Source organism: Pongo pygmaeus, chromosome 6, assembly GCF_028885625.2.
Source record: "Pongo pygmaeus isolate AG05252 chromosome 6, NHGRI_mPonPyg2-v2.0_pri, whole genome shotgun sequence".
NCBI classification, from domain to species: domain Eukaryota; kingdom Metazoa; phylum Chordata; class Mammalia; order Primates; family Hominidae; genus Pongo; species Pongo pygmaeus.
The window spans coordinates 42,067,555-42,079,848 of NC_072379.2; the positions used below are offsets into that span (position 1 = coordinate 42,067,555).

A 12,294-nucleotide genomic window follows, 5' to 3' on the forward strand; every position below is an offset into this window, starting at 1 on the left:
GTGAGATCCCATCTCTAGAAAAAATTTAAAATTTAGCTGGGCAAGGTGGCACATGCCTGTAGTCCCAGCTATGTGGGAGGCTTGCTTGAGTCCAGGAATTCAAGGATGCAGTCAGCTATGATCATGCCACTGCACTCCAGCCTGAGCAACAGAGACCGACCTTGTCTCAAAAAATTATATTTTTCAGCTGGGTGCAGTGGCTCATGGCTATAATCCCAGCACTTTGTGAGGTGGTTGGATCACTTGAGGCTAGGAGTTCAAGATTAGCCTGGCCAATGTGACAAAACCCCATCTCTACTAAAAATACAAAAATTAGCCAGGCATGGTGGCACACAACTGTAAACCTAGCTACTTGGGAGGTTGAGACATGAGAATTGCTTGAATCTAGGAGGTAGAGGTTGCAGTGAGCTGGGATCGTACCACTGTACTCCAGCTTGGGCGACAGAGCGAGACTATGTCTCAAAAACTTTTGTATTTTTATGCATTATGTATCCAAAATCATAGGCTAATGATTTTTTTGCATGAGTCTCTTAAATTATGTACAAAAAGGTGGAGTTGTAAATCATAACATTTATAACTGCCCATTTACCTTTGCCAGGGATTTATTTATTTATTTATTTATTTATTTATTTATTTATTTATTTATTTAAAGAGGCAGAGTCTTGCTCTGTTGCCCAGGCTGAAATGCAGTGGTGTGATCATAGCTCACTATAACCTCAAACTCCCGGCCTCAAAAGATCCTCCCACCTCAGCCACCTGAAGTACTGGGATTACAGGTATAAGCCACTATGCCTAGCCAAGGGATTTTTATTTCTTCGTACATCTTTGAGTTACTGCCTGATGTCTTTTTTTTTTTTTTTTTTTTTTTTTTGAGACGTTTCGCTCTTGTTGCCCACCCAGGCTGGAGTGCAATGGTGTGATCTCAGCTCACTGCAAACTCCGCCTCCCGGGTTCAAGTGATTCTCCTGCCTCAGCCTCCCGAGTACTGGGATTACAGGCATGTGCCACCATGCCAGGCTAATTTTGTATTTTTAGTAGAGATGGGGTTTCTCCATATTGGTCAGGCTGGTCTCGAACTCCCAACCTCAGGTGATCCGCCCGCCTTGGCCTCCCAAAGTGCTGGGATTACAGGCATGAGCCACCATGCCTAGCCTGTCTAATGTCTTTTTATTTCAACCTACAGGATTCCTTTTAGCATTTCTTTCAGGGAAGGTCTAGTGATAATGAACTTCTTCAGCTTTTGTTTATCTGAGAGTGTCTTAATTTCACCCACATTTTAATTTTTTAAAATTTTTTATTTATTTTGAGATGGAGTTTCACTCTTGTCGCCCAGGCTGGAGTACAATGGCGTGATCTCAGCTCACTGCAACCTCCGCCTCCTGGGTTCAAGTGATTCTCCCGCCTCAGCCTCCTGAGTAGCTGAGATTACAGGTGCATGCCACCATGCCAGGCTAATTTTTGTATTTTTAATAGAGACGGAGTTTTACCATGTTGGCCAGGCTGGTCATGAACTCCTGACCTCAGGTGATCCACCTGCCTTGGCCTCTCAAAGTGCTGGGATTACAGGCATGAGCCACTGTGCCTGGCTGATTTTTATTTTTTAATTAAAACTTTTTTTTGAGATGGGGGTCTCACTATGTTACTCAGGCTGGTCTGGAACTTTTGGGCTCAAGTGGTCCTCCTGTCTCAGCCTCCCAAAGTATTGGGATTATAGGACGAATCACCTCATCTGGCGTCTCCCTTATTTTTATTTATTATTATTTTTTTATTTTTTGAGATGGAGTCTCACTCTGTCGCCCAGACTGGAGTGCAATGGTGTGATCTCGGCTCACTGCAACCTCCACCTCCCAGGTTCAAGAGATTCTACTACCTCAGCCTCCAAAGTAGCTGGGATTACAGGTGCATGCCTCCACGCCTGGCTAATTTTTGTATTTTTAGCAGAGATGGGGTCTTACCATGTGAGTCAAGCTGGTCTCAAACTCCTGGCCTCAAATAATCTGTCTGCCTCAGCCTCCCAAAGTGCTGGGATTACAGGCATGAGCCACCATGCCTGGCCTTCTCCCTCATTTTTAAGGGACAGTTTTGTTGGAATTAGGATTCTTCATTGACAATTGTTTTTTCTTCAGCACTTGTTTTTTTTGTTGTTTGTTTTTGAGACAGAATCTCACTCTCTCATCCAGGCTGGAGTGCAGTGGCGTGATCTCAGCTCACTGCAACCTCTGCTTCTCAGGTTCAAGTGATTCTCCTGCTTCATCCTCCTGAGTAGCTGGGATTACAGGTGTGTGCCACCATGCCTGGCTAATTTTCATATTTTCAGTAGAGATGGACTCAAACTCCTGACCTCAGGTGATCCACCTGCCTCAGCCTCCTGAAGTGCTGGGATTACAGGCATGAGCCACCATGCCCAGCATTCTTCAGCACTTTCAATTTACAAACCCACTGCCATCTGGGCTTCAAGGTTTCTGATGAGAAATATGCTGATAATCTTTTTGAGGATCTTTTGCATATGCCAAGTCACTTCTTTTTTTTTCAATATTTTCTATTTTTTAAAAAACTTATTTTATTTTACTTTTTATTTTTATTTTTTAGAGACAGGGTCTTGCTATGTTGCCTAGAATGGACTTGAAACCCTGGGCTCAAGCAATCCTCCCACCTCAGCCTCTTGAGTAGCTGGGACTACAGGTATATGCCACCATGCCTGGCTTGTCTTTGGTTTTTGACAGCTAAATTATAATATCCAGCCGGGTGCAGTGGCTCACGCCTGTAATCCCAGCACTTTGGGAGGCCAAGGTGGGTGGATCACAAGGTCAAGAGATCAAGACCATCCTGGCCAACGTGGTGAAACCCCATCTCTACTAAAAATACAAAAGTTAGCTGGGCATGGTTGTGAGCACTTGTAGTCCAAGATACTTGGGAGGCTGAGGCAGGAGAATCACTTGAACCCAGGAGGCAGAGGTTGCAGTGAGCCGAGATCGTGCCACTGTACTCCAGCCTGGCAACAAAGTGAGACTCCATCTCAAAAAAAAAAAAAATTATAATATCCTTTGGTGTGGGTTTCTTTAGTTTACCCTACTGGAGTTTATTGAGTTTCTTGAATGTTTATATTCATGTCTTTCATCAAATTTGGGGAGTTCTGGCCATAATTTTTTCAAATAATCTCGCTTCCCCTTTCTCTTTTCTTCTGGAATTCTTACAATGCATATTTTGGTCTATTTGATGATGATGATGTCTCACAGGTCCCTTAGGCTCTGCTCTGTTCACTTTTGTTATTTTTTTCCTTTCTCTTCTTCAGACTCAGTAATTTCAATGGTCTTATCTTCAGTTTGCTAATTCTTTCTTCTGACTGCTTTTGAATCCCTCTAGTGAATTTTTCATTTAAGTTACTGTACTTTTTAGCTCCAGAGTTTTTTTGCTCCTTTTTATGTTTCCTCCTCATTGACATTTCCATTTTGTTCATAAATTATTTCCTTGATTTTGTTTTCTTTTAGCTCTTTGAGCAACTTTAAGGCAATTGTTTTATTCATTTATTTTATTATTTATTTATTTATTTATTTTTTGAGACAGAGTCTTGCTTTGTCACCCAGGCTGGAGTGCAGTGGTGTGATCTCGGGTCACTGCAACCTCTGCCTCCTGGGGTTAAGCCTCAGCCTCCCAAGTAGCTAGGATTACAGGTGCCTGCCATCATGCTCGGCTAATTTTTGTATTTTTAGTAGAGACAGGGTTTCACCATATTAGCCAGGCTGGTCTTGAACTCCTGGCCTCATGTGATCTGCCTGCCTTGGCCTTCTGAAGTTCTGGGATTACAGGCATGAGCCACTGCGCCTGGCTGAGACAATTGTTTTGAAGTCTTTGTCTAGTAACTCTGCTGTCTGGTTTTACCCAGGAACAGTTTCTGTTGGTTAATATTTTCCCTTTGAATGGGCCGTGTTTTTCTTTTTCTTGGTGTGTTTTTGGTTGAAAAATGGACATTTGATTCTTATAATGTGGTAGCTCTGGAGATCAGATTCTCCTTCTTTCCCAGGGCTTGCTTTATTTTATTTATTGCTGTTGGTGTTTCTGTGCTGGGGATCAGCCAAAGGCGCAGAGTTAATGTCTTCTCAGGTATTTTTGAGACTGCATTTTTCTCTGAGCATTTATGCAGTGTGGTGTCTGTCTAAATATCCCTATATTTATGGTTGCTTTTGAATGTCCTTGTCCTTATATGTATGGTTCCCAAAAGGAGAAAAAGGGAAAAATGAAGGGGTGGGGGATAGGTGCTTACTTTTTAAATCTCCTGGAAGTCACTTTAGTAAGATGTGGAGGTGGTTGCAACAATGGTGGTGGGAGTTGCAATAGTGGCTGCCTGCCTGTGTATCTGTACCACCAATATCAGAAGTAATGATCAATGATCAGAACTCAGATCCTTGATATTTGAATGTATTTATTTATTTATTTATTAGAGACAGGGTCTGGCTCTCTTGCCGAGGCTGGATTGCAGTGGTGCAATCATAGCTCACTGCAGCAGCAAACTTCCAGGCTCAAATGATTCTCCTATCTCAGCCTCCTGAGTAGCTAGGACTACAGGCACGTGCCACCACACCCAGCTAACTTTTGTATTTTTTTTTTTTGTAGGGACAGGGTGTCTCTATGTGCCCAGATCAGTCTCCCACTCTTGGGCTCAAGTGACCCTCCTGGTTGCCCTCCCAAAGTTCTGAAATGACAAGTGTAAGCCATCATGCCCAGCTGATATTTGGTGGATGGTGTCCTTGCCTACCTGGCTCCTGCAAGCTGTGTACAAGCTGCTTCTGGAAAGCATACACAGCTGCATGCCTTGAGGCTGGGAGTGGCAAATGGGTAGCTGCTACTGTACTAAAAGCTGAGATTGCCTGAAATTAACCACAATTTACTGTCCAAGCCTTATCCTGGAAGCTTCCAGCCCTCAATAGACTCCAGAGTTCCAAAATAGTTACACTAGGTCCAGCATGGTGGCTCATGCCTGTAATCCCAGCCATTTGGGAGGCCGAGACGGGTGGATCACTTGAGGTCAGGAGTTTGAGACCAGCCTGGCCAACATGGTGAAACCCCATCTCTCTTAAAAATACAAAAATCAGCTGGAAGCGGTGGCACGTGCCTGTAATCCCAGCTACTCAGGAGGCTGAGGCACAAGAATCGCTTGAACCCAGGAGGCGGAGGTTGCAGTGAGCAGAGATCACGCCACTGCACTCCAGCCCAGAAGACTCTGTCTCAAAAACAAAACAAAACAAAACAAAAACAAAATAGTTATACCAGACAAATTGTTGTCTAGGTGGGGAGGGAGATTCCTGACACTTCCTACTGTGCCATTTTCCCTAATGTCACTCTGAGCCTTTATGTTATAGAAGGGAGCAGACCAAGAGGATGGCTGGTGCATGGCTTTGAGGGTGTACACACTGACATTTATATGTGCACACAAATATGGGCCGTTGTCACAGGCCAGCTTGTTAGACTGTGGCTGTGCCAAATTGGGGGTGATAGGAAGGGGTACAATTATGTGTCTGTGCATGTTTGTGTGTGTCAGTGTGTGTTCATGTGAGGTGATAGGTGTTGCTCTGTGCTTGTACCTGCATAAGTGTACTTCTGTTTGCACCTGTGATTGTACCTATTCTGTGAACCCTGGAGTATGTTCATCTGTGGGTGCACTGAAAACTGTTCCGGTGTAACTGTACAGTGCACATACATCTTGAAGGTACCCCTGAGTGTGTGTGTCTGTGCATGTCCTTCTCTATATGTACCTTGTGTGTGACCTCTGAGTATGTACATCTCTGTGTATATTTTGTGTTCTTGTGTGCATGTACCTCTGTGTACCTCTAAGCATGTATCTGCGTGTATATCTCTGAGTGTCCCACTGAGCACATCCCTTTGAGTGTGTAACTGCATGTGTACCTCTGAACATGTTCCTCTGTGTGTTCCTCTGATCATGGACCTCTGAGCATGTGCCTTTTAGCATGTACCTCTGTGTGTACCTTCAAGAGTGTGAGCTGGAGTGAGCCCTTTAGGGGTGTGCATAGCGAACCAAAGCTCACTGACCCTCCTCCACTCCTAGGACTCATACCTGCTTGACTATTTCCTCTTTCTGAACCGCTACTTCGAGGTGGGGGCCCCGGTGTACTTTGTTACCACCTCGGGCTACAACTTCTCCAGCGAGGCTGGGATGAATGCCATCTGCTCCAGTGCAGGCTGCAACAACTTCTCCTTCACCCAGAAGATCCAGTATGCCACAGAGTTCCCTGAGCAGTGAGTTCCTGGCCCACCCCAAATCCCGGCCTACTCCCTGTTTGAGTCCCCCCAGTCCTCTCCAGTCCCCTCTTCCTGCCTGTTCTATCCCTGTCCTGCTGCCCTGCTGCCCTGCTGCCCTGCTGCTGTATGCCTGGGGAGGACTGCGTGGGGGTTGGGCCACGAGAAGGACCCACCACCCTGCCCAGCTGGCCTTTTCACCCTTCCTCCCACCTGCCCCTTAGGTCTTACCTGGCCATCCCTGCCTCCTCCTGGGTGGATGACTTCATTGACTGGCTGACCCCATCCTCCTGCTGCCGCCTTTATATATCTGGCCCCAATAAGGACAAGTTCTGCCCCTCGACCGTCAGTGAGTGTGGGGCCATGGGGGCTCACTGTCCACCACAGCTTGGGCAAACTGAGGCAACAGAAAGGAGAGGACTGGAGAGGCTCCCTCAACCTCTCCCACGCATCTTGCAGGGTCTGTCGGGGGCATGGGTGCAGACGTGGCCTGAGGGACAGGCACTCTGTGAGAAGCACCTGTGTGGGTGACCGTGCTGGCCCGTGGGCATCACACATGTATGCTGCTGTGTACTGTGCCCCCACTTTCAGAGCACGTGGTGCTCCTGGGTGGCAGGGCAGTGGGGAGTCAGGAGGGGAGAGCTGCTGAGGTTAGCACATGGCCCTGCCGCCCAAAGCAGTGGCATTTGTAGGTGGTGAGGCCTTTGTGGGGCCTGTTTTTCTGCCCCAAACTTCCTTTCCCCTTCTGCCTGTAGGTGCCCACAGTTTCTATAGCCAAGAGGAGAACTTCTCCCACAAATGACAAATGCAAATCCCCCTAGAAGTGACTGGTTGAGGCTGGAGTGCCCGGGACCTTTGATGGGATTGTTGGGGAAGGAGGGGCACAAAGCAGGAGCTGCTGGCCCTGGGGTGTCACTGCCCAGACCCCTGCTTTCTCTGCAGACTCTCTGAACTGCCTAAAGAACTGCATGAGCATCACGATGGGCTCTGTGAGGCCCTCGGTGGAGCAGTTCCATAAGTATCTTCCCTGGTTCCTGAGCGACCGGCCCAACATCAAATGTCCCAAAGGGTAAGCTTGGGAGGGCCTTCTGCTGGGGAGGACAGACATGTGGGACCCAGGATGGGGGTGAATATAGAGAGGCAGAAGGAGGCTATCAGGGGCCTCTCTGGGGTGGCTGTGGGCTGGGCAGATGAAAGGAGCTTTGTCCCTGGCTAAGCCTTTGCCCTGACCTTCTTGCAGCGGCCTGGCAGCATACAGCACCTCTGTGAACTTGACTTCAGATGGCCAGGTTTTAGGTAAGCATGGCCTTGCCTGGAGGGGAGGACATAAATCGGTTGCTCTGGAGGGCCCCTGAAAACCCTAGGGAACAGCCTGTCACATGTTGTCTCCCTCCTTTGTCAGGAGGTTCTAACTGCGCTGGCCCTGTCAGCAGGGGTCTTGTTTCCCAACTCCACATCTCAGACTTCACCCCTTCTCTCACTCCCAAGCCCATGGTCAGTGCTAAGTTTGTGGAATTCATTCAGCAGTTGATACCATACTTGGGAGTTCTCTGCACCCTGGCTAAGCACCTTTCTTACCAGCACAAATTACACCCAAAGGGCAGCTGGCTAAATGAATTAGGATGCTTGGCACAGCACAATCCTAGCAGTCATTTAAAGTAACAAGAGGCTGGGCGCCTGTAATCTTAGCACTCTAGGAGGCCAAGGCGGGAGGATCTCTTGAACCCAGGAGTTTGAGACCAGCCCAGGCAACATTAGGGAGGCCCTCTTTTTTTTTTTTTGAGATGGAGTCTCGCTTTGTTGCCCAGGCTGGAGTGCAGTGGTGCAATCTTGGCTCACTGCAACCTCCACTTTCCGGGTTCAAGCGATTCTCCCGCCTCAGCCTCCTGAGTAGCTTGGACTATAGGAGCATGCTATCATGTCTGGGTAATTCTTGTATTTTCAGCAGAGACGGAGTTGCACCATGTTGGCCAGGCTGGTCTCAAACTCCTGACCTCAGGTGATATGCCTGCCTTGGCCTCCCAAAGTGCTAGTATTACAGGCATGAGCCACTGTGCCTGGCCTCCTCTACAAAGTAAAATTTAAAAAATTGCCCGGGTGTGGTGGCATGTGCCTGTAGTTCCAGCTATTCAGGAGGCTGGGCGGGAGGAATTCCTGAGTCTGGGAGGTTGAGGCTGCAGTGAACTGTGATCGCAACACTGCACTCCAGCCTGGGCAACAAAGTGAGACCCTCTCTCCAAAAAAAAAAAGAAAAAAGTAACAAGAGAGATGCAGTTGGACTGACAGGAAAAGGACCCACAACATGCTGTCAGCTCATACAGCAGATGGCAGAACGAGACAGCCATCTGTATAAAGGAGCTGGCCATAGCTCTGTGCAGACATGCTTGGTGTAGGGGCCCTAAGGGAGCTTGTGCTGGAGACGGACATGGGGGTCGTCGGTGGGTGGGGGAGCTTTTGAAGGATGATCTCTTTGTACTGAAATAATTCATAGTTTGAACTGCTGGCTGAAAGCTGCCTCAAGTTCACTCACCCCACCCTTCCAGCTATGAAGTTCCCATGTTCCCAGAAGGGCAATGCACCCTGCCCGGCCCTAGTCCCTGAGCACAACAGGCTCTGTGAGGCCAGTGTGGTGGGGCTGGTGTGGACAGATGGGAGTGGGTGTGTCAGTCAGGGAACGAGGAGCAGGGCCTGGAAGGAGCACACAGTAGAGCCAAGCCCCCATAACCGGGGGCAAGTCTGCACCATCTCTGACCTTTGTCTTCTCGTGCGTACACTAGGTTAGTCTAGAGCAGTGCTTCCCAAAAGTGAGGTCCCCCAGCCAGCAGCATTAGCATAACCTGGAAATTGTCCAAAATGAAGTTCCAGCCAGGTGCTGCAGCTCACGCCTATAATCCCAGTACGTTGGGAGGCCAAGGTGGGAGGATCACTTGAGCCCAGGAGTCTAGTCTGTCTGAGACCAGCCTGGGCAAAAAAGCCAGATATTGAAAGAAAAGAAAAGAAAAGAAAAGAAAAGAAAAGAAAAGAAAAGAAAGAAAGGGAGAAAGAGAGAGAAAGAAAGAGAAAGAGAAAGAAAGAAAGAAGGAAGGAAGAAAGAAAGAAAGAAAGAAAGAAAGAAAGAAAGAAAGAAAGAAAGAAAGAAAGAAAAAGAAAAAGAAAGAAAGAAAAGAAAGAAGAAAAAAAGAAATGCAAGTTCTCTGCCCTCACCCAAGACTTTGCAGACCCGGGATTGCTGGGCTGGGGTGGGCATTTGTGTGTGAACTACCCTCCAGGTGGTCAGAGGCCTGGTGGGAAGTTCTCCAGGCACCTCCCCTGCTCTGAGATTGTATGTATCCAAGAACATTTTTCTTCTTTTTTCTCCACACCTATGTAGCACTATTGTTTCTTTTTCAGATACACATGCTCACTGTACACAATAAATAAATAACTTTTTTTTGAGACACAGTTGCATTCTGTCACCCAGGCTGGAGTACAGTGGCACAATCTCGGCTTACTGCAACCTCTACCTCCTGGATTCAAGTAATTCTCCTGCCTCAGCCTCCCTAGTAGCTGGGATTACAGGCACGTGCCACTATGCCCAGCTAATTTTTGTATTATTAATAGAGGCAGAGTGTCGCCAAGAAATAACCTTTTTGGGCCAGGCACGGTGGCTCACACCTGTAATCCCAGCAGTTTGGGAGACGGAGGCCGGCGAATCACTTGAGGTCAGGAGTTTGAGACCAGCATGGCCAACATGGTAAAACCCTGTCTCTACTAAAAATACAAGAATTAGCCAGGCATGGTGGCATGCACCTGTAATCCCAGCTACTCGGGAGGTTGAGGCAGGACAATCACTTGAACCCGGGAAGCAGAAGTTGCAGTGAGCCAAGATCGCACCACTGCACTCCAGCTGCGGTGACAGAGTGAGACTCTGTCTCGAAAACAAAAACAAAAACAAGAACAAAAAACCCTTTATTGTATAAAGGTCTTAATAACCTTAATTTCTTCTTCTTTTTTTTTTTTTTTTTTTGAGATGAGGTCTTGCTCTGTTGCCCAGCTGGAGTGCTGCAGCATGATCTTGGCTCACTGCAGCATCTGCCTCCTGGGTTCAAGAATTCTCCCGCCTCAGCCCCCCAAGTAGCTGGGATTACAGGGGTGTGCCACAACGCCTGGCTAATTTTTGCATTTTTAGTAGAGACAGGGTTTCACCATGTTGGGCAGGCTGGTCTTGAACTCCTGACCTCAGGTGATCAGCCTGCCGTAGCCTCCCAAAGTGCTGGGATTACAGGCGTGAGCCACCACACCCGGCCAATAACCTTAATTTCTTAAAAGTCATTAAGAAATAACCTTTATCTGGCAGGAGCCCTAAGCCACAGCTCTAATAATCCAACCGTTCTCATTTTTCTGTCTTCCTTTCTAGTCCTTTCCTATAGGAATACGCAAATTAAAAACCAATTAAGTTAATTTTAAAAATCCAGTGCATATCTTGAAACCATACAGAGAAGAATCTCGATTCACTAGGGAGATCTCTGTAGGCTTCACTCTTCAAAGGTCAGGCCTGGGTTTCCCACAGCAGTGGGGCCAGCTATGGAGTTTGCAGGGCTGGTGCAAAACAAAAATATGGGCCTCTTGCACAAAATTTACTAAGAATTTCAAATGGTAGTTGCAGAGCCCTGAACCCGGCTTGATCACATGCCTGTGCCACTGCGTCTGCGGTGTTCTGAAGGTGTCCTGGAAAGGGCTCTGACCTTTGCTCTTCCATCTTCTGTGTGCCATGGCTGTCCAGCCTCCAGGTTCATGGCATATCACAAGCCCCTGAAAAACTCACAGGATTACACAAAAGCTCTGCGGGCAGCTCGAGAGCTGGCAGCCAACATCACTGCTGACCTGCGGAAAGTGCCTGGGACAGACCCGGCTTTTGAGGTCTTCCCCTACACGTGAGGACCTGAGTGGCTGGGCTGGAGGGAGGTGGGGGATGGTTGCTGGAGGTTAGGCTGGAGGGCTTGCAAGGAGTTGCATGAGATGAGGACCAGTTTTAGGTCAGAAGGCTCTGGCTGCAGCCTTGGGCCTATTTCTTAGGCTGGTTTGCACCCCAGTATAAGCCTGCCTGACCCTCAGCATTCTCCTTCTGAAGTGGGGTATCCCACCCACCTTGAGGGCCCCAGAGGCCTGAGCTTGTGACCATGCTCTGCACTCTGGCAGGATCACCAATGTGTTTTATGAGCAGTACCTGACCATCCTCCCTGAGGGGCTCTTCATGCTCAGCCTCTGCCTTGTGCCCACCTTCGCTGTCTCCTGCCTCCTGCTGGGCCTGGACCTGCGCTCCGGCCTCCTCAACCTGCTCTCCATTGTCATGATCCTCGTGGACACCATCGGCTTCATGGCCCTGTGGGGCATCAGTTACAATGCTGTGTCCCTCATCAACCTGGTCTCGGTAACCCAGCAGACACAGGCACCAGGGGGCCCCTAGAGGGGTGGTTGGGGATCCAGCCTCATAGAATACTCCTAGTTCTTTTTCTTTTCTTTTTTTAGAGGCAGGGTCTTGCTCTGTTGCTCAGGCTTGAGTGCAGTGACATGATCACAGCTCACTATAGCCTCGAACCCTTGGGCTCAAGCGATCCTCCTACCTCAGCCTCCAAAGTAGCTAGGACTACAGGCACGTGCCACTGCGTCCAGCTAATATTTTAATTTTTGTTGTAGAGACAGGGTCTCACTTTGTTGCCCAGGCTGGTCTCAAACTACTGGGCTCAAGTGATTCTCTCACTTTGGCCTCCCAAAGTGTTGGGATTATAGGCATGAGCCACTGCACCCGGCCAAATACTCCCAGTTCTGTCTAGAATCTAGATGCCTGCCCCACACTGGTCCTGGTGGAGGCCTCATCTCCCCAATTCCTTCCCCACATCTGCCTTTCTTGGCTTATGCCCCCTCTCTGCCCATAGGCAGTGGGCATGTCTGTGGAGTTCGTGTCCCACATTACCCGCTCCTTTGCCATCAGCACCAAGCCCACCTGGCTGGAGAGGGCCAAAGAGGCCACCATCTCTATGGGAAGTGCGGTGAGTGGGGAGA

The 12,294-nt window shown here is 48.3% G+C and overlaps 2 protein-coding genes and 1 long non-coding RNA gene across 3 annotated transcripts in view; 1 reads left to right on the top strand and 2 right to left on the bottom strand.

The window, feature by feature from the left end:
* The window catches only part of OGDH (oxoglutarate dehydrogenase), a 481,583-nt gene that overhangs the window by 177,384 nt on the left and 291,905 nt on the right, over positions 1 to 12,294 (bottom strand). The gene's annotated exons all lie outside the window — the stretch shown is intronic.
* NPC1L1 (NPC1 like intracellular cholesterol transporter 1) overlaps positions 1 to 12,294 on the top strand; it is a 28,815-nt gene that overhangs the window by 13,032 nt on the left and 3,489 nt on the right. The window contains exons 11-17 of the mRNA XM_054494729.2: positions 6,062 to 6,252; positions 6,477 to 6,601; positions 7,195 to 7,321; positions 7,493 to 7,548; positions 11,015 to 11,165; positions 11,431 to 11,662; positions 12,168 to 12,281. Coding sequence (XP_054350704.1) covers positions 6,062 to 6,252; positions 6,477 to 6,601; positions 7,195 to 7,321; positions 7,493 to 7,548; positions 11,015 to 11,165; positions 11,431 to 11,662; positions 12,168 to 12,281 — 996 coding nt within the window. The remainder of the gene's footprint in view (positions 1 to 6,061; positions 6,253 to 6,476; positions 6,602 to 7,194; positions 7,322 to 7,492; positions 7,549 to 11,014; positions 11,166 to 11,430; positions 11,663 to 12,167; positions 12,282 to 12,294) is intronic.
* The window catches only part of LOC129040334 (uncharacterized), a 41,600-nt gene that overhangs the window by 4,407 nt on the left and 24,899 nt on the right, over positions 1 to 12,294 (bottom strand). The gene's annotated exons all lie outside the window — the stretch shown is intronic.